Below are 21,312 nucleotides of genomic sequence, written 5' to 3'. Positions count from 1 at the left end.
AGGTACAACACAATCCCAAACTCTATTCAAATTTTCAGTTAACCAGTTAAATAAACGGTTAGCTCAGTTAATACAGTTCAGTATTCTGACTGAGTCTGATCATTGGATTCACCAGTAGTGGCCCAGCAGCTTATCAGGTTGTTCCATGGCTTTTTTGTTTACTGGTGGTCCAATGAGATTTATTTAGTCTTCTGACCATTCTTCTTATTAGGTTCTTTTTCAGACCAAGAGTTTGTTTTCATACCTGGCAGTTTGGACTGCTGACTAGTGGTTTTCCTCAGAGAGGTCATGTGATATGAGCAGTCAAAACTGTCAGGAATGAAAACAACCTCTTGGCCTGAAAAAAAAAAAAAAAAACTACCATTGTTTACTGGTGGTTTTTGCTAATGCATCTCTATGGACTTCTTGTCACATATGGATTGTTGTTTTGGTGTTCTATCCTTCAGTCAAATGACTGTAGTGTATATATTTAGTTTTGCTTCTGAAATGATTGTAGACAATCGTAAATAAACTAGCTTTGTTATACAAAACACAGTCTACCATCAGGTCAAAGCTGGAGACGGAGCCGTTGGCCAGGCCTACGTACAGGATGTTCCAGGCCATATGCAGACAGAGCACGCGGTCAGGCACGGACAGCTGTGAGAGGCACCTCCTTGTCTGAAACACACCACATGTTTAAGGAGATGTTAGCTAGAAAAGATACTAATTTTATCAAACACCACTATAAAAAGATCCTGTCAGGTAGAGCGTGTGCACCTGAGTAGGCCCTGTCAGAGCCCGTACCTGGGTGCTGAAGCAGCGGATGGTTTGGTCACTGGAGCCCGTGAAAAGCTTTGGAGGCAGGTTAAAACAGCCGTTACCAGAAGACAGTTGACTTTATTGGAGTGGCCTTCAAACACTCCCACACAATCTTTTGTCTGGGAAGAAGGAACAAAAATAAGCAACCTTTATTTTATTATTAAAGATCTATTGACAGTATTCTCTCATTAGATACTGTTGCCATCTGTAAACTGATATGGTATTGCCTCACAAACAAGGCTTTCATGCTTCAGTGTTCGAGTTGCTGCACTGAAGTGTCACACAGAGCCTGGTGCAAGTGTTCTGGAGGTGGACCTACATGCAGGTTATAGGCTCGTGCTGTGTGGTCTCCAGAGCAGGTGTACAGCAGACCATCATAGATCTGTAGAGCGGTCACTGGACCAGAGTGCTTCTCAAAGGCTCCCACACAGGGCTCCTCCTCCTTCATAGGTCCTGCAGGACAAACAAGAACACTCAAGTACAGTTTCATATAACGTGCAGTAAAAAGCATTTCTGACAGTGAGAGTGCACAGCTTACTGTGGGGTGAACTGGTGTCAGTTTTTGGCAAAGCTGCAGCTTCAACATTCCTGAAATACAAGAACATTTGTAAAAGAAGGAAAAATATCAACTGATGCGATAGAAAAGATAAGAGAAAGCTTTCATCTTGTCAAAGTGTTTTGTGCAGAATGACAAGAATCTTTAGATAGTTATTACAATGCAAAACCTTTATAAAGATTATTTATAGTAATTTTGGATGTTTTGAACCTACTTCCACCAAATATCTTTTGTATAATGGATTAATACATTTATTGAAAATGTTTGCAGCCAAAATGACTGCTCCAGACTCACTATAGTGTCACTGGGACACTATAGAGCAGTGGGTCCCAAACTTTTAGTCGTCACATACCCCCTGAGACTTTGATGACTAATCAGATACCCCTATTCTGAACACAATATCTAATCTAACAGTAATAATATTTGAAAGGATATTAAAACATGTGTAGTTCATGTGCAATTCAAATAATCCAAAATCTTATAAAATTTAAACAAGGACCCAATCTTACTACTCCAAATGTCCAAAATGCCATGGACCTGGCACAAGTTTAACAGTTAACACTATCAGAGCCTGATCCGGGGCACTTGGTTCCATGACGCGAGCAAATAGCCACATCGGACCACAACGCACACCTCATTTGACCATCTCAATCACTCATCTCTGCCTACCTAGCTCAGGGCGCTCTCTCTGCCCAGCTCAGGGCACTCTCGAGGTGCTCTCTCTGCTCAGCTCGAGGTGCTCTCTCTGCTTAGCTCGAGACGCTCTCCCGGCCCGGCTCGAGGCACTCTCTCTGCCCGGCTTGAGACACTCTCTCTGCCTGGCTAGAGGTGCTCTTTCTGCCCAGCTAGAGGTGCTCTTTCTGCCCAGGTTGGAGCTTACCTCCCGGAACTGAAGTTAGCCTCTCTAATCAGCAAAAAACCCAAATGCAACTACCTGGGTTCTGGGTGGAGGCATGTAAGATACATTTACAACAGCAAAAAGAGCTTCCTTGAATGTAATCTAATAAATGTTATCTAGATATGAGAAATATTTTTGACACAACTGCCAATATTTTTAATACCACTTGAAATTAAAGGGAATGCTTTTTAATTTTTTTTTAAGTCTTCATTTGAACAGAATCCATTTAATGATTTTTAATGCTTTTTAATGCCGTGGAAACCCTGTTTGTGGAGGTAGCACATCACCTGCATGATTCCAGGGAAAGTTAAACAAGGCTTAACCCCCTTCACATGCAAATAGTAAATGTAGAGTTTACCATTTGATTGGTGCATTCCTATCCAAGAAAAAAATTATTTGATAGCCCAACAGATTCTGACATCAGTCAAATCAGCTCTGATACAATAAAAAATTGCTGGTTCGCTCATCGGCTTCCTAATAACAAGTCAGATTATATCCTAGTTGGGCCAGAAAAAATATGTAATAAGACTATTTACCGGTCATAGTTGGACCAACAAGTCTTACAATATTTGAACTTTTATTTATACAAAGTTGTTCTTTAGTTACTTGAGATAAATCATAGCTACATAAAACTTTTGGATCAGTTTTGTTTGAAGGAAATAAATGCTTCAGTCTGGACTGGAATAGGCTGATATTGTTTATCCTCTGATAGTAAGACTATAGCATCGAAATCGATATTGGAAGTGAAAATCCAGGAGGGGTGTTTCCCTAATCTAAGCCTGTCCAGAAAATAGAAATCAAACATTAGACATAAGGCTACATTATCACTGAAAAATGTGTGAGCTCACCTGTGCTCCTGTGTCTGTGTGACTGGGCTGCCTGGTGAACCTCCGTCCACAATCTCCTCTTTTGGGGCTAATGCCACTGAACCTGCACCCTCATCACCTTCCTCTTCCTCCACTTTCACCGCACTTGATCTGTTCTGCTCCTCCTCATTATTAGTCTCATCCAGGTTTATCACCACACTGGGACAAGGTTCCATTACCTCCAAATCATCACTGTCGTCACCATCTTCTACCAGAGGGGGCGCTCTTTCAGACGTGTCCCTTGTCTCTTCAGTTGTCATTGCTGCTCGTCTTGTTTCAGAATCACATTGAACAAGGGGAAGCTGTGACTGAGTCCGGATATTCAACACTGGTGGGTTTTGTAGAGGTACCTGATTTGTTAAGGCAATAGGTGTAGTAGTAGTAGTAGTAGTAGGAGTAGTAGCAGCAGCAGCAGTAGTAGTAGTAGTAGTATTGGGTATTGGTTGTGGTGAATCTGAAGCTGAGAGCAGATGAACTGGCGTATCCACATTTGCAGTTGTATTTTGAACATTTAGGAGTGTGTGATAGGTTTTTTGCTTGGCTTGAGCCGGGTGGCACTGGCTGCTGGTAGGGACGGGTGGAGCAGTAAAAGGCGCGGGTAAAGCTGGATGGACAGATTTGGCAGAAGTGGCAGGTGCAGCAGGAGGGACAGGAGCACATGGTTCTATGTTTGAGATGTTACACAGTCCTTCTGAAAAAGGGAAAACAGTTGATTTTTGATTTAGTTTTACAAAAGTTTCAGGGTTGCTACAGTGGAGTATAATCTTGTTATTTTGCCTTTGGTAAATAAAGCAGTCATTTTTCATTGCAAAAAATGTTTGGTTTAGTGTTAAATAGATCAAAATAAGACTTGATTTTGATAATGCTAATAAGGAAAAGGCTTGATTATCCATACAATTACTGGTACCAGAACATTATTTTTTTATACCATGGAATGGAACACAAATTAATTTTTCATGCAATATATATACTATTGGTCAAAAGTTTTGGAACATCACACTTTTTTACCGTTTCCTGTTGACCAAAACATATTCTAAACTTTAGATTGATGTGTGTGTCCACCTTTGGCAGATATAACAGCTGCACACACTCATGGCTCGTTCTTTTTACAACAGAAATCAAATATTGTTCAGAAACTTCTTCCCAAGTCTGTTGCAGAAGTTCCATAAATGTGTGGCACTTGTAGGTCGCTTCACTCTTCTGTCCAGTTCATCCCAAACCAGCTCCATGGGGTTTAAGTCTGGACACTGCGCTGCTGGACACTCCAAGGTTTTCAAGCTTTACCATCTTGTTATTTTTTCCTGAGGTAGTTTTGGCAGAGCTTGTAGAGCTTGGACTTGTGTTTTGTATCTTTTATGTTGTTTTTTTTTTTTTTTTCTACCTCTGTCTGTTCTGTTCTGTTTACCTTTGTACCATTTCAAGCAACTCATTGGACTTGCACAACTTGAATTGCAATAAATATTATGGTGTTCTAAAACTTTTGACCGGTAATGTATAAATGAGTTTAAGTTCAAAGTATTTGAATTAACCCAAGATATTCTTCTGTGTTTACCTCTCATTGTACGCAAGATTTCAATGCGCTGAGCTCTGAGACTGTTCACTTCAGCAACACACTGTAAAAAGACAACATCACAGGACATGCACTTTAACAGAGCAGACACATGAGGAGGACAGTGACAGGTGACTGGTGACTGAGGAGGAGTGTGTGTGACAGGTGATTTAGGAGGAGTGTGTGTGACAGGTGACTGAGGAGGAGTGCATGTGACAGGTGATGTAGGAGGACAGTGCACAGACCTTCTCCTTGAGGATGAGGTAGGTCTGCAGGGTGTTGCGCGTCTGGACTATGGCCTTGTCCAACTCCTGTAGCTGGAGACTCAAGTCCTCCTCCATCAGAGACACAGAGTACAGCCGGTCCAATGAAGACTGATCTGTGGGACAGAGAGGACAGGACAGCCAGGTCAGCCAGGAGACCATTCAGCCTGTTATGGATTCAGCTACAGCTACAAATGAAAATGAAAAATGGCTGAAAGATAAGTTCAGTTTCAAAGGCTTTACTGAAAAGATGCTGCTAGAGTCAAATAATTCATTTTATGTTAAAACTCGAGTTGTTCTCTTGACTAGTTAATAACAGTCAGTTTATAACTGTCTGACAGCGCAGTCTTCTTCATCTGAGTTTCTCAAAGACATTTGTCTAGGGTATTTCAGTTCTTTTTAGAGAACCGGCTCTTTTGGCTCGGCTCACTAAAAGCAGCCGGCTCTTTCGGCTCCCAAGCGGCTCTTCAGGTTGTTTAGTTGCAAGCAGGACTCAAGCAGTACTAAACCAGAACTGAACCAAGACTAAACCAGGACTAAAACAGATCTAAACCATGTGTAAAACAGGACTAAAGCAGAACTGAATCAGGACTGATTGTCAGGACTCAGTCTCTATCCCTCTCTCCCTCTCTCGAGCCCAAGATTAGTCCTGGTTTATTTATTTTATGCTGAACTACAACCAAATATGCAATTTTTTTCTCTCCTATGCACATGATGCACAGATTTCTGGAAGTTTAGTTTTCAGCCGCTGCCGCTGTCAAACTGCCACGAGTCTGCATGCGACGTGAAGAGAAAAACAGTGAGAGAAAGAGAAAACACGGCTCCCAATAAGGAGCAGGCTCTCGTTGTTTGCTTCAAAGAGCCGGCTTTTTTGTTTTTTATTATATCGTGGTATCCAAATCAGTATTGACCATCTATTCTTAATATTGGAATAGAGTTTGAAACTGTATTTAATAGAAAACTTCTATCACTGTCTTTTTTCCAATAGCAGACAGAATATTGAGCCACAGAATCAATGCGGTGAGTTTGTTAACCCAATCCTTCTTTCCCTGACTTTAAGCAGGTCCAACATTTGACTTCCTAAAATTCTTTCTAAAATTGTGTTTCAAAGCAAAACTGACCTCTGTGATTTTTGATATACAATTCAAAAACATACATGCATACATCTCTGACATTTTTATCACATTTACCTGCATTTTGAGATATCGTGGTCTTCTTCAAACTGGGACCTGGTTCACAACACTGGATGGATACATGTCACAGAAAAGTAAGATATTACTGAAAAGATGCTACATACACACAGAGATCTATATGGACTGAACATTTGAAATTAAGGTCAGATGGAGCAAAGGATGCAGATGAGAGGGTCAGAGGATGCAGTGGAGGCAGGAGAGGGTTAGAGGATGCAGAGGAGAGGCTTAGAGGAGGCAGGAGAGGGTCAGAGGATGCAGAGGAGGCAGGAGAGGGTTAGAGGATGCCATGGAGGAGTCCTCACCACATGGGCCTGCTTCCTCTTCTTACTCCTTTTGTTCCCTTTCTCTTCTCCATCTCCTAGCACATCCATCGTGACCTGGAGTAGCCCTGGGGTGGGATCTGTGCTGGAGGAAAAGGCCGACAGGGGCTTGGCTGACAGGGGCTGGGCCGACAGGGTCAGGAGCTCTCCCTCTGACAACGGAGACACAGCGCCCTCTGGATGTGAAAAAGTGGCTTGTGCAGGAGGAGGAGGTCTGGACAGCTCTATGCCAAACCTGAAAAAATGGCCAGTAGGGCTGTGTCAAAAGTCGAAAGATTGACAGATCGCGATCTCTACTTTGGTCGATCTCGATTATAAGGCAGGCACATTTTAAATCGACAGGTCTACAGCCAATCATGTGGCAGTAAGAGCATAAAGTGCATAAAGGATTTACGCACTCTTGTTCACTTGTTCAAGAAAAAATAAAATAAAATCGCCTGAGCCACAGTGGGTCCCTTTGTTGCTGCACAAATTCACAGATTTTGATTTAAATCTGCACAATTTGACTAAAATTCCAATCTCAATGGCTCCACTGCATGTGTATTTCACCCTACACAAGCGTAAAAACTGGAGCTTTTGGACACGTAACTTTTAGAATGCATGAAAAGTGAATGAGGGCTAAGATAAGATATACAGTCCAAGCCCAAAATTATTCATACCCCTGACAAATTTTGACTTAGTTACTTTTATTCAACCAGCAAGTTTTTCTTGATTGGAAATGACACACGTGTCCCCCAGAAGATAATAAGACAATGTACAAAAGGCATCATTGTGGAAAAAAAATATTTCTCAGCTTTTATTTACATTTCAATGAAAAGTGGCATGTCCAGAATTATTCATACCCTTCTCGATAATCAATAGAAAAGCCTTTATTGGCTATTACAAGCAATCCAACCCTTCCTATAATTGCTGACCAGTTTTTTGCACGTCTCCACTGATATTTTGGCCAAGTCATCATTAGCGGTGAGCTCCAGAGCTTTCAGATTGGAGGGTCTCTTTGACATCACCCTGATCTTTAGCTCCCTCCACAGATTCTCAGTTGGATTCAAGTCAGGAATGCAAAACGGTAATGTTGCTGTCTAATAACCATTTCTTCACCACTTTTGCACTGTGCTTTGGGTCATTGTCATGCTGAAATGTCCACTGGTGCCCAAGTCCAAGTTCCTCTGTAGGCTGCTTGATGTTGTTGTTGAGAATCTTGATCTATAGCTCTTTGTTCATGGTGCCTTTTACTGTGATTAGACTCCCTGGCTCATGGGCTGAAAAACATCTCCAAAGGATTAGGTTCCCACATCATGTTTGACAGTGGGGATGATGTTCTTAGGGTTGAAGGCTTTTCCTTTTTTACGCCAAATCATCAATACATCATTGTGGCCAAACACAATTTTTGTTTCGTTTGACCATAAAACAAAAGACCAGAAGTCTTCTTCTTTGTCCAGATGAGCATTTCAAAGGTTAAATGGGCTTTTGTGTGCCTTATCTGGAGAAGTGGCGTCCTCCTTGGTCTGCGTCAGTGGAACCCAGCAGTATGTAGTGTCTGTTGGATAGTCTGCCTTGAGATGTTGGCACCAGCTGAGCCCAGATTCACCTGGATGGCCTTGGTGGTGATCTGTGGATTCTTTTTCACCTCTCTCACAATCCTCCTGGCCAGCACAGGTGTCACTTTTGGCTTCCGACCACGTCCTCTGAGATTTTCCACTGTGTCTTGGAATGTCTTGTATTTTTTTATAATTCTTTGCACTGTAGCCACTGGAACTTGAAAACATTTAGATATGGCCTTATAGCCCTTTCCTGACTTGTGAGCAGCCACAATACCCAGCAGCAGATCCTCAGAGAGCTCCTTTGTCTTAGCCATCACTGTTCACAAACCAACTGCAAAGACCTGCTGTTTTTCACCTGTTCAGTTGCTTAAAACAGCTCTTCTCAATGAATCAGGGGAATTGGGAAGTTTTAGACCAGCTTGTGCTGTTTGGAATGGTATAGAACACAGGTGTCAAACATAAGGCCCGGGAGCCAGATCCGGCCCTCCAAGACCTTTAATCTGGCCCTCGGCTGATTTTATTTAATTCTATTTTCTATTAAAATATTGTTAATTTTCTGAGGTGTTTATCACAGCAGCGTCTCCAGTGTCTCTGTACGTGGCCCCTCCCACCAGAACAGCACAAATGAAGACTTGTCTCTTTCCAAATGCTCTTAAAGGACGATCGTTTTGACTGTTGACCGTGACACCCTCATCAGAAAAATGTAAAAAATGAGAAAAGCCGGGTGGAGCCGAGTGCAGGATTTTCCAAGAAAAATTGACTTATTCCTATTTGCATACAAGTTCATGTTAAAACATTTTGTTGAAATTTTATTTTTCTTAAAATTTCAGGTTGTTCATAATAATATTTTGTAAAAGAAAGAGTTCATCAATTTTAAAAGATTTCTGTAATAGATTTGCGTTTCTCTGCACAAATATTTGAACTTATTGTTATTTTTTTGGGTTTATATGCCATGGGTTTTCTGATCCGGCCCCATTAGGATCAAAGTAGGTTGGATACGGACCCCGGACCAAAATAAGTTTGACACCCCTGGATTTTTCCATAGACTCTGACAGGTTTGCAAAGGGTATGAATAATTTTGGACATGCCATTTTTTGTTCAAATGTAAATAAAAGCTGAGAAATAATTTTTTCCACAATGACACCTCTTGTACATTGTCTTATTATCTTCTGGGAGACGCCTGTATCATTTCCAATCAAGAAAAAACTTGCTGGTTGAATAAAAGTAACATTAAGTCAAAATTTGTCAGGAGTATGAATAATTTTGGGCTTGACTAAAAGATAAGATCATGGCCCGAATAAACACAAGACAACCCCAATGCCGGTTACAGAGGTTAAGTCAAGTACCATCTGAAAGTCTCCTAGAAGATGTGAATGCAGCACTGAGAGTGATCCCTACCACAACCATCACTGAAACCAATGAGCTGATCTACACTTCAGCAGCAGTGATCCTAGAGGTGCTGGGCTATAAGGGCAACCATGAGAGCCATGAGATACAATACCCACCATGGAAAAGATGGCTAGAGGCTAAAATCAAGGAGGCGCGGAGAGAAGTAAGCCAACTGTCAGAGGCCCAGAAAGGTGCAATGAAAAAGCAAGTGCCCAAGAGGTACAACCAGATACCCGACCTGAAGCACTCGAAACTGACAAACAAAGCCTCCAAGCCTTGGCCAGCCGCCTAAAGAGGTACACACGAGTAAATGAAGCCAGATGATTAAACTGGCTGTTTGCAACACAACCTGTGAAAGTGTACACTCAGTGGCTGGGTAATAACACCAGAGCAGACCCATCAAGGCTGGAGACTGAAAAGTACTGGAAAGGCATATGGGAAAGGGAGGCATCACATAACACTGATGCACAGTGGCTGGTGGATCTGAGAGAAAACCACAGCAACCTCCCTGAACAGAATCCAGTCACTATTACAGCGGCAGACATCCAGGAAAGAGTCTCAGGTATGAAAAACTGGACCGCACAAGGCCCTGACATGATCCACGCATACTGGCTAAAGCAACTCACTGCTCTCCTCAAGCGCATAGCACCACAAATGAACCAGCTGCTAAAGGATGGGACTCACCCTGAAAGGCTAACCTAAGGGCGTACGATCCTCATTCTGAAGGATCCCTCAAAGGTTGCAGTCCCATCCAAGTATCGGCCAATAACCTGTCTCTCCACAACATGGAAGCTCGTGTCAGGAACCATCACAGCCAAGATAAGCAGGCACATTGATCAATACATGAGCGCAGCACAGAAGGGCATCTGCAAAAACACCAGGAGAGACAAACACCAACTCCTGGTTGACTGAACAGTCGCCCGTGACTGCAGAACCTGTAAGACCAACCTGTGCACAGCCTGGATTGTTTACAAGAAAGCCTCTGACTCAGTGCCACACACATGGATCAATGAGAGCTTGGAGCTGTACAATATCAACAGGACTCTAAGAGCCTTCATTGCAAACTCGATGCGGTTGTGGAAACCCACGCTTGAAGCCAATGGGAAGCCACTTGCATAAGTGTCCATCAAATTAGGTTAGGTTAGGTTGCTTTATTCATACCCGTAGGTAAATTTGCTTTGCAGATTTAAGAGACAGGTTCCACATTTCATATTTCATTCATCCACAAAACACACATAAAAACACAATAAAGTGTTACAATAAAGTGTTACAGTGCTCCAGTGCAGAATGGTTTGTTCCATAAACAACCAATTAAAATAATCCAACACGCTTGTCTAAAATCACAATAAATAAATCTTAAATATGTTAAAAACACACAATCTTAGATAAATAGATTACAATTTATTCATAAGTATGATAACAGCCGGAACGAAGCTCCTCTTAAAACGATTCGTTCTAGATCTTGGGACTAAACACCTCTGACCAGAGGGAAGCAGCTGAAACTCTGAGTTTAGTGGATGTTGCACGTCTCCCAAAATACTCTGGGACATCCTCTGTAAGTGTCTCGAGTACAGAAAGTCCAGGCTGCTCTGAGGATAGCCAATCACCTTACTCGCCCATTTAACCAACTGATTCAGGGATTCTTGTTTTTAGCAGAAATGTTCCCAAACCACGAGACCAATGAAAACGTTAAAATTGATTCCATAAATGTTTTATAAAACACTGTCATCATGGTTCTGTCTACACGGTAAAAGGACAACTTTCTCAGACAGTGAAGGCGCTGGTGGCCTTTTTTACACACACCAGAACAATTATCGTCAAAACTCAATTTTGAATCAATGAGTGTTCCAAGATATTTATATGAGTCCACACACTCAACTGACTGCCCCTTTATCTCTGTGACATCACACTGAGGCGCTTGTTTTCGAAAGTCGATAATCATATCCTTCGTTTTGGATACATTTAGGTGTAGATTTGACTCTTCACACCATTTTACAAAATCCTCAACAATTGGCCCATGTTGGTTTTCATTTTTGTGAAGCAAGCTCACAATGACAGAATCATCCGCATATTTTATTATTGTTCTATTCTCATAGGTGCTCTGACACTTATTGGTGTAGAGTATGAACAATAGGGATGAAAGAACGCATCCCTGCGGTGATCCGTTTGATGACACCATCTGGTCAGAAAGAACACCATTCACTCTTACTCTTTGTGTTCTCTGTGTTAAAAAAAATCAAGAATCCACAATATTAAAATCAAGGCTAAAATGTTCGAAAAGTCTTTTACAAAGAATATGAGGTTGGATTGTGTTGAACACAGATGAAAAGTCAATAAAAAGAAGTCTTGCATGCGTTCAAATGTGGCATATGCCAAGGAGACTCACTGTCCCCACTGCTGTTCTGCATAGGTCTGAGCCCCCTCAGCCAAATCATTGACCGCACTGGCTACGGATACTGACTCAGAAACGGAACCACCATCAGTCACCTCCTCTACATGGATGACATCAAACTGTACGCTAAGAGCGAGACATCGACTCACTGATCCACACCACAAGGATCTACAGCACAGACACTGTAATGTCATTCGGGCTTGAGAAATGTAGCAGGATGGTGACAAAGAGAGGGAAGGTAGTCCACACAGAGGGGGTCTCACTCCCAGAGGGAACAATAGCAGACGTTGAGGACAGTTACAAGTACCTTGGTATCCCACAAGCAAACGGCTTGAAGAGGCAACAAAGAAAGTGGCTATGACCAAATACCTGCAAAGAGTGAGGCAAGTCCTAAGAAGCAGCTCAATGGCAAGAACAAGGCACAGGCAATAAACAACTCCACCCTGTCAGTGATCAGATCCCAGCAGGAAACATACGCTGGCCAAAGGAGGAGATACAGACCACAGATGTTAAAACACGAAAGCTCCTGACCATGCATGGAGGGTTCCATCCCAAATCCAAAACACCTCGAGACTGAACGCAAGCCGGAAGGAAGGAGGCCAAGGACTAGTGAGTGTGGGAACCACTGTCCAGTATTAAACATCCGAGCTCCTTGAGTACGTCAAGGACAAGGCCCCGGCAGATGAGGTGCTCAGAGAATGTCTCAGACAGTGGGGTCCAGAGGAAGAGGTGCTAGAGCAGGGGTCTCAGACTCGCGGCCCGGGGGCCAACTGCGGCCCGCGGAAGGATTTTTTGCGGCCCTCCACTTGATTCCAAAGAATAATGTCAGTGCGGCCCGCGGTAGACGTACGCACAATCCCACCCCTCTGCCGCGGGCCGCACTGACAGATGAAGCTGCAATCGGTGCCCATGCAGATTCACAACAGATTATTAACGCAGTTTACATCCCAAAACTCAATTTACAGCAGTTGTGAAGCAACAAGTCTAAGTGGATCTGTTAATACAAGTACACGTGCACATACGGCGTCACCGAAGAACCAAAACAAACCACACATGGTGGTACATGTGTGCGCACTTCACTTTACGCTCCCACAGCCACAGTATCAGAGCGCAGAGGAGGCGCTGACAGAATCCCCCTGTTCATAAGTATGAGACCTTTATTGGAGGGGCTAATAAGAAATAAAAAGACTTTGACAGTCTGTTTACCTGCTCAACACTCGGTGCGTAACTTGCTGGCAACTCGATGACCAAGCTCCACATATGTGTCACCGAAATCCACGCGCACTCAGCGGCAAACACAGCAGTCCCATCAATATGCAAGCACCACAAAACTGCAATGATCTATTCCAGAGGCTTGGCGACATGTTAGCAAAAAGTACGAGGCAAAAACAAGCGTCTTCCATCCATGTTTGACATACGAGAAGCGGATACACTCCAGTGTGGCGCTTTCACACCGGCAAACAAACCAAAACTGGTCCGATTAACGAGCCTCTGTATCCCGGTAGAACAGTGATATCTCCAGTAACCAATACTGATGTTCCCTGTTAATACCGCGGGCGTCCTCATCTCAAATTATCACCATGAACTCATAAAACAGCAACGTAGAACTTTGTACAAACTCACCGCATCAGTCCTGAGTTCGGGTAACAGCAGTCGTCCTACAAGCGCGTTGGTCAGATGGTCCGGAGGCTCCATCCTCCATGTGCTGGTTCCAGACGGTGGCGAGCAAGACCAGTGCGCAATGACTGGGTCTGAGCGGGTACGTTCCGCCGTCTGCGCGCTGGTTCCGTGTTCCGTGCGGGGAAAGTGAGAATGTTCTGTGGACTATACCTACAGGTCTGTGCTGCTCCTGTCCTCCGCGCTCAAGAACAGCGGCTGGTTCCGAGGTGGTGCAAAGCATCCGGACAGAACGTGAATCCAGTTTAGTTGGTGTCCGCATTTGGTTCTTCCCGGGAAAAGCGCTTTTCACTCCCCGCTCCACGTCATCTGAGCCCGGACAGAACCGGAGCTGCTCCTGCTGGTTCGGGACTCTGGTTTGGATCTAGTCCGACTGTATTTCTCACACTAAGCTAAAAGGACATTTTTAAAGGTGAATCAATTGAATGGGCGATTGCCTATTGCCATAAAATTATTTGGTTAATTAAAGCCTAAAATAACAAATGCTGGTTCCTACATGATCACGGGGAACACCGGGACCCCTGTGCAGGTCCAGAACAGAAGTACACACCCCCATTTTTGACTCACTCTGGAGCCACATGTTCACACGTTCTTGCTCTGATCTTCGTGTATTACATTCTCTGTATTGGCCATTGTTGGTAAAATATTTCGAAAATGAATCGCGGCTGCGTCTGGAAAATAATCTGTTATTGCGCTGGAGTCGTACAGTGCGTCATTACAGGCAGGAGACGCGTTTCTCCCATGATGCATCTAGAATAGTTCCTTTGGACCTGCTGTGTATGGTTTGGACCCGGGTTCGCGTTCACACCAGAAGAACACACACACCAAATGACCAACTTTGGTGCGGATTCAAGCGAACCGAGACCACCTCTTTTTTTAGGTCTCGGTCTGCTTGAGTTGGTGCGGGTCCGAGTCCGATTGACGCTTTCACACCAACGCAAACGACCTGAGCTAACCACTTCTGGTTCAAATGGATCGTTTGGTGCGCACCAAATACTGTCGGTGTGAAAGCACCTAATACAGGTCAAGGCTCACTGATGAGCATCTTCAATCTATCCTGAGGATCTCATACGCTTCCTCCTGCAAGCCAAATATCTCTCAGCTGTACAAGATGAATCGTTGCCAGGTTTCAACCAGCAAGAAGTAGGCAAAAGAAGAAGAGTAGACGTATCAGTTTAAACTTACGTTCTGAATACATTTTCATGTTCTGAACTGTTATTAAAGATTAAGAAAGTGTGTTGCGTGTTGTTCTGTCTCTCTCCTTTTTTCCCGTGCAACCGCTATTTATCGAATACTCAATGCGGCCCAGCCTCACTCAGACTTTATCTAATGTGGCCCCCAGGTAATTTGAGTTTGAGACCCCTGTGCTAGAGGGACCATCATGGCAGGACAAGCCCCTAAATGGGGCATAACACTGGAACAGAACTGAAGTGGCTGATAAAGAAATCCTACCAATGGCTTGAGAGGACTGGTCTGAAGGACAGCACAGAGGCACTGATCCTGGCTGCTCAGGAGCAGGCCCTGGGCACTCGAGCAATAGAGGCCCAGATCTACCACACCAGTGTAGACTGTGCAAAGAGGCTCCTGAGACAGTCCAGCACATAACTGCAGGTGTAAGATGCTGCAGGGAAACAAACATGGAGTGACATAACCAAGTGGCGGGCATAATGTACAGAAACATCTGTGCAGAGTACGAGCTGAAGACCCCAGGATCAAGGTGGGAAACACCTCCAAAGCTTGTGGAGAATGACCGAGCCAAGACCCTGTGGGACTTCCAGATACAGACTGACAGGATGGTGATGGCGAACGAACCAGACATAGTGGTGGTGGACATCGCAATACCAAGTGAAGGTAATATAAGGAAAAAGGAACACGAGGAACTACAAAAATACCAGGGGCTCAAGGAGGAGCTGGAGAAAGCCTGGAAGGTGAATGCATCAGTGGTGCCTGTGGTGATCGGACACTCAGGGCTGTAACCCCTAAACTGGAAGAGTGGCTACAACAGATACCGGGAAAAACAACGGACATCACAGTCTAGAGAAGTGCATTACTGGGAACAGCAAAGATACTGCGCAGAACTCTCAGGCTCCCAGGCCTCTGGTAGAGGGCCCGAGCTGAATGAGGGTGAGAGACCAACCACCGTGGAAGGTGAGAAACACATTTTTATATATTTACATATCAATTGGTCCTAGTGAAGGCCCAGGGTCCAGGTCCATGATTCACCACAGCCAAGTACAAAGGTGACTGCAGAACTGCACACCAGAAACTAAAGATTTAGCCTGTACCAGCATGTGTCAGTGCAGCAGCCAGTGCCAGAATGATGATTTCCCAAGCCATGTTGTATGCATAGACTGTATAAAAGAAGTGGACTAAGCGAGTGTGACCCACAGAGTTCAGCAATGCTCAAATTAAGCTTCTGATGCTAACAGTTACAGGAGCAAATTTGGAGCCAGACTCTATGGCTACGTTCAGACTGCAGGGCTTAATGCTCAATTCCGATGTTTTTGTGAAATCCGATGTTTTTGCGAGGTCGTTCACATTTCCAATTAAATGCGACTTGTTTGTGACTTCAGTGTGAACGGTAAACGGCCCGAAAGTGTCCCGCATGCGCACTGGAGGACACGATGACGTCAACCCCGTGCGTCAACCGCAGCGAGCGTGCTGTGTTTACGGAAGTTGTCCAAATATGGTCGCGAGCATTGAGCACCTGGCGATTTTACAGTTCCGGTTTCCGCCTGCTTCAGCGCAGAATAGTGACGTTTGTCGCTTGTTAATGACGTGTAGGTCGGATGGATGCGCTTTGGCCGTTCAGACTGAAGTCGCATGTGAAAAGATCGGATATGTATCGGATTCAGGACCACATATCCAAGTGGCCTGGGTCGCATTTGAAAAATTCAGACTGTCATTAAAAGATCGGATACAGGTCACATAGAAGCCAAAAAATCGGATTTGGGTCACTTCAGGCTGCAGTCTGAACGCAGCCTATGTTATGAATAGTCGGACAAAAAAAAAAATCAGGATCATGTACAGAGGGGGTTAATTCAAACATTTTAAGACCAAAATGATGAGGCTCACAGCAGCAGTTACAGAGAGGGGCGACAAGATTCTACAGTAATGTAAGTCCAGCGGAGCCAGAGTCAGAAGGAGCTTTAAGGGTCTCCTGGCAAACTTCCTATTTGGCACTCGGCGGCTACAGCGTTAGCTATGTCCACTCGTATATATGGTCTATGGTTGTATGAAAGTGATGATGATAATGATGATGTATAGAAAATGTCTAATAAAAAAAGTTGCGTAGTCATATTGTGTCTAAATGTGTATGTTGACATTCAACATCCACATTTTATGTTATGTTTTATGTACTTTTAAATTCTATGAGTTATCTGACCAACTGCATGTGATGTTTACAGTTTGTTTTACCCATATTGTTGAAGTATTTCAACAGGATAATTAAAAAAAACATGTTTTTTGGAGGAACATGGAGTATTACATGCGAATATTACAATGAAATTGCAAGAAAACAACCAAACCGGGTCATTTTTTACCCACTTATGCATCTAAGGGTTAATGTGGGTAGGTCTTATAGCTTTGTAACTAGCACCATTTGATTCCCTGACCCTGAAAATGTGGGTTTAGCAGTTAAAATCAACATTTCGACTTATTCAGAGGCTGAGCTATTCCAAAAAGATTTTTTTGGCAGCCATTTTTTAAATATTCAATATGGCTGCCATAAAGACATCTGGGCAAATGCAAATATTGATTTTCTGACTCCACACACAATAACCTTGGCAAAAATATATAGTTTAGCAAATCCCCCTAAAATTCCCACAAAAGTATAGTGAACTGGACTATATTGCCCAGCCCTAAATTGGTCAGTGTATGAAATTGTAATAGAATTGAAAAAATTTAATTTTCATTTATATATTTACTTGAAAAGTAAGATTGATTATGATGACTGAGAATTTGTTTTGCCTGGTCGCCAGCAGCAGCACTGCCTCAGCAGAGCTTGCTCCAAAGGGTCAAAGCTAAGGCCAAAGGACCTCTATGAAGGCCACACAAATAATATCATTTTTGTGACTACGCTCCAGGTTAAATTATCCTACTTCAGTAGAATTCAACTATCTGTGTCACCAGATGTCACTCGATGTCTCTATGACTCTTACCTGGGCAGTCCTCTCGTCCTGCCTCTTCTCTCCTCAGAGCACATGTGGGCCCAGTCTTTACCCCTAGCTCCAGACACCAGATTCTGTCTCACATTTGCTCTGTCATCCATGGAACCTTTTTGTCCATTACCACTGCCACTGTCACTACCAGTCCCTCCACCTCCCTTTAGCAAACCGCTCACACCATCCGTCCCCATTTGCCCCTTGTCTTTAGCGTTACAGAGGACATGTGCACTGGTAGTTTGCAGAGGCTCATTACACTGACTGCAGTGTGCTTGGACCTGCTGCTTCCTGACCTCGCGGTCAGCTCTACATGGCTCCCTCAGACCCAGCTCTCTGTGGATCTGCCGAATCATCACACTCATGTCCACGCGGTGCTTTGCAGGAAGAGAGGAGTCCTCCAGTGTAACTGTAGCCACATCCACTTGTGATCTACTTTCCTGAGAAGCCTTTTGACTTTGTGGATTTGATCTTGACTCAAAAATAATGCCGGCATCTTGAGGTAAGTGGTCACTGGTAAAATCCATAATACCTCCATTTGAGTTAGATCCAAAACTGTTGCAATAACCACCAGCGTTGTTGGCAAAAAGTTCAATTTCATTAGCACTAGCTTGTGTACTTCTAAAAGGGTTTTTTGTTAAGCTATGGGGTTGACCATTCTGGTCTGCTTGAAAATAGGGCCGTTGCATAGTCCAGCCAAAAGGGGGCGCAGGCAGAGGGACTACACTAGGTCTTGGCATAGACTGGTGTGTGGTGCCAGGGTCTTTGTGTTCCACCTTAAATGTTGGCCGTTGTGTGTTGACGGCAGAGTTTTTGGTAGGCTTTGTGCTGGCTCCGTTGGACTCAAGTTTGGGTTTAGGGCCAGAGATCTTCTTTGCTTTGTTCTGCTTCCTCCGAGCGTTTTTCCTAACAAAAAAGAAAAAAAAAACATGAATAAATGTGAATTGAAATGTAAGAATAGAGTAAGGGTCAGCCTACTGTGGTAAGTATTTCCAGATGATGGGAGTACTTTTTTTTTTTTTTTTTTTTTTTTTAACAACATACAAGACACTGGACAAATTGCTCTCCATCAGGGATACTCCAGCTCACCCACTGCACCAGACTATAGAGGGACAGTGGAGCTCATTCTCCAACAGGCTTCTACAGCTTCGCTCAGGACTATATTCATACTAGAATGGTCCCTATAACTGTAAAACAACTCACCCTTACTGTATGTAACAGATAATTCTAATATCTAATATATATTTTCTTAAACTTTTTCCTGAAGTAAGAAAGATTACTATGTGAACTAATCATTTATGAGAAGTTTTATCGAGCATGTAGTCTAATGGGTAAACCGACTTTGAACAGGCTGCAGTGAGTCTCTGTCTCCATATGGGCCACTGTTACAGCTCTGTGCCTGGTCAGCACACCTACTTATTTTCATAAGTGTATGACTTAAATATTCCCTCACTGAGTGCGAGTAAAAAGGTGAATTTGTACATTTTAAATCGCTGCTGAAGCTGTAAAACAGCCATAGTCTGTAGGCGCAAAATGTCAAACCCATCATGGCCATATTTGGAAGTTCAGAGCACGTTTCTTACTGAATGCATATTGATTTTTATGTAAATAAAATGTAGATGAGGGTTGTGGTATTTGTATCTGAATGTTGGCGAATTAGAAGCAACTATCACTTAAGAAGGAATGTGTCAGTTTAAGAACGCTTTGTGAATCTGGCACAGAGTCTCAGCATCTTCTTAAAGTGAAAGTTAGAAACATTTTTTAAGAAAAGATTCATGAATGAGGCCCAATGAGTACATATATATAAAAAAACTGTTAAAAGCATTGTGTAGAAAGGTGACAATGGTACATACTCCTGCTTGTTGAGCTTCCTGTTCCGCTCCAAGATGGCGAAAATGGTCTGCATGCTCAAACTCTTCTTCAGGCTCATGGGCTTCATGTTCTTGGAGATCAGAATGTGGAGCTTGTTGTTGTGAGCTGCAGTGGAGATGTGCTCCTCGTACTGCCTCAGGGTCATGGAGGAGCCCCCACACGCCTGGCACTGATGACCTGCATCTCTGTGTGAGTGTATGAGTGTGCCTCAGAAATCACATCAGTGCATTTTAGTGTATTCTGAATGACTTTCTGATGAGAATGTGAATTCATCATTTCGACATTGAAATTAAAACCATTGTTTGTTTGTTTTTGATCAAATACAAGTGACAGTGGCTCAGTGGTCAGTGCAGTGGTCACCCAACCCAAAGGCACTGCTGTTCTGTCCTTAGGCAAGACCCTTCACTCACATTGCCTAGTATGAATGCTGTGTATGAGAGATTGTTGGTGGTCGAAGGGCCGATGGTGCAGATTGGCAGCCTCACTTCCCTTAATCCAGGGAAAAAAGTTTCAGGGCAGCTATGGCTATAATGTAGATTACCATCACCAAGTGTGGAGAGAATGAATAATGACTATAGTGTAGGATTTAGAAAGGCTTCGAAAAGCCTTTTAAGTGGATTACAAGTGGTATAATTATTTATGATCATTACAGAGTATAATTTAAAAAAACATACATATAGTTACAAGTAGTGACCCAGCTGCAGTTCCACAGCTCATTTGTTAACTTTTTCCTAATGCATCTCAATGGACATTTGACAGTAACATTAAGATTTTAACGTTCAATCTGGAGCTCTATATTTCTTGTATTTGGTGAGTAACATGACAGCTTTGTGCAAATTATTTCAATAGTTATATGTTAGAACAACACAGTTAAAGCTTACTTATCCATCAGTGAATCCAGGTTCCTGTGATGGAGCTTGCTGTGCATGTGCTCATGAGCCCCCTGAAAAACATTAAAGGATCGTGTTACATGCATACTACTTCTACTACTGCTACTTCTACTGCAATATTTTATAACATTTTATAACACACTTTCATTACAAGGAATATCAGAGTGCTACAGAGAAAATGAAACACACACTCAAGCAACTACAACAGTTACATCCTTCCTAAATATTCACCATACTAAAAAATACTAAGGAGTAGACTCAATACTCAATATTGATTCTGATATCATGGTGACAAAAAAAACCCCAAAACATTCTTTATTTAGACATTCAAATGTCATGTTCTTTTCTATTCCCAAGTGGCCTTATATCTGTACAACTCTATGTGCTCTTATACAGCTCAAGCTTCAGCAAAGGTTCACTTCTGCCCTGTAAATGTGACTTTTTTTTTTTTTTTTTTTTTTAGTATTGATACCTGCTCAAATGAGTATACAAGTTTTAGTATCATTTAGTATCTGGTTATCAATACTTGTGGCATCCCCAAAATAGACATAATTAACTAAAGGCTTAGTTTCTCTGAGCTCATCAGTCAGGACAGAGCTGAACAGTGTGTGCACAGAAGCCATGTGACCAGAGACTCTAAGTAACTCACCTGTCTTAAGTAGTGGCATCGACATACAATACAGAAGAGCGGACTATTATCTGTTGCCATAATTCAACTGTGGAACCAGAGGAGCACGCTTTTACATGTAATAATGCACAGAAACTGGCATTCCAATTGATCACACCGCTGTCATCTAACGTTACATAAGAATTTTCGAAGAAAAACGTAAATAATCAGTCTCTGTGCATAGTTCACTGAATAAACAACGGATAAACATGTTATTTAGAGGCATTACCGTAGAAAATTCACGAGTCTCACTGTTGTTTGAACGCCATATTGGTGACGCG

General features: G+C 43.0%; 1 protein-coding gene across 3 annotated transcripts in view; it reads right to left on the bottom strand.

Annotated features, from left to right (window-relative positions):
- The window catches only part of LOC110173911 (uncharacterized), a 22,154-nt gene extending 842 nt beyond the window's left edge, over positions 1-21,312 (bottom strand). The window contains exons 1-14 of one of the 3 annotated variants that reach the window (XM_055149760.1): positions 21,261-21,312; positions 21,014-21,158; positions 20,356-20,417; positions 19,456-19,659; positions 17,603-18,508; positions 6,426-6,678; positions 6,121-6,172; positions 4,913-5,046; positions 4,671-4,731; positions 3,101-3,809; positions 1,337-1,386; positions 1,118-1,251; positions 784-917; positions 541-657 (exon numbers count right to left, since the gene is read on the bottom strand). In XM_055149760.1, the coding sequence (XP_055005735.1) occupies positions 579-657; positions 784-917; positions 1,118-1,251; positions 1,337-1,386; positions 3,101-3,809; positions 4,671-4,731; positions 4,913-5,046; positions 6,121-6,172; positions 6,426-6,678; positions 17,603-18,508; positions 19,456-19,659; positions 20,356-20,417; positions 21,014-21,073 (2,838 nt within the window). In that variant the 5' untranslated portion in view covers positions 21,074-21,158; positions 21,261-21,312 and the 3' untranslated portion in view covers positions 541-578. The other 2 variants (XM_020939930.2, XM_055149761.1) reach the window with 2 other exon arrangements.

This window comes from Boleophthalmus pectinirostris, unplaced genomic scaffold, assembly GCF_026225935.1.
Source record: "Boleophthalmus pectinirostris isolate CB_2022bp ecotype Guang Dong unplaced genomic scaffold, ASM2622593v1 HiC_scaffold_13, whole genome shotgun sequence".
In the NCBI taxonomy this organism is placed as follows: domain Eukaryota; kingdom Metazoa; phylum Chordata; class Actinopteri; order Gobiiformes; family Gobiidae; genus Boleophthalmus; species Boleophthalmus pectinirostris.
Note: the sequence above shows the minus strand (reverse complement) of the source record. Positions and strands in the feature narration are given on the sequence as shown.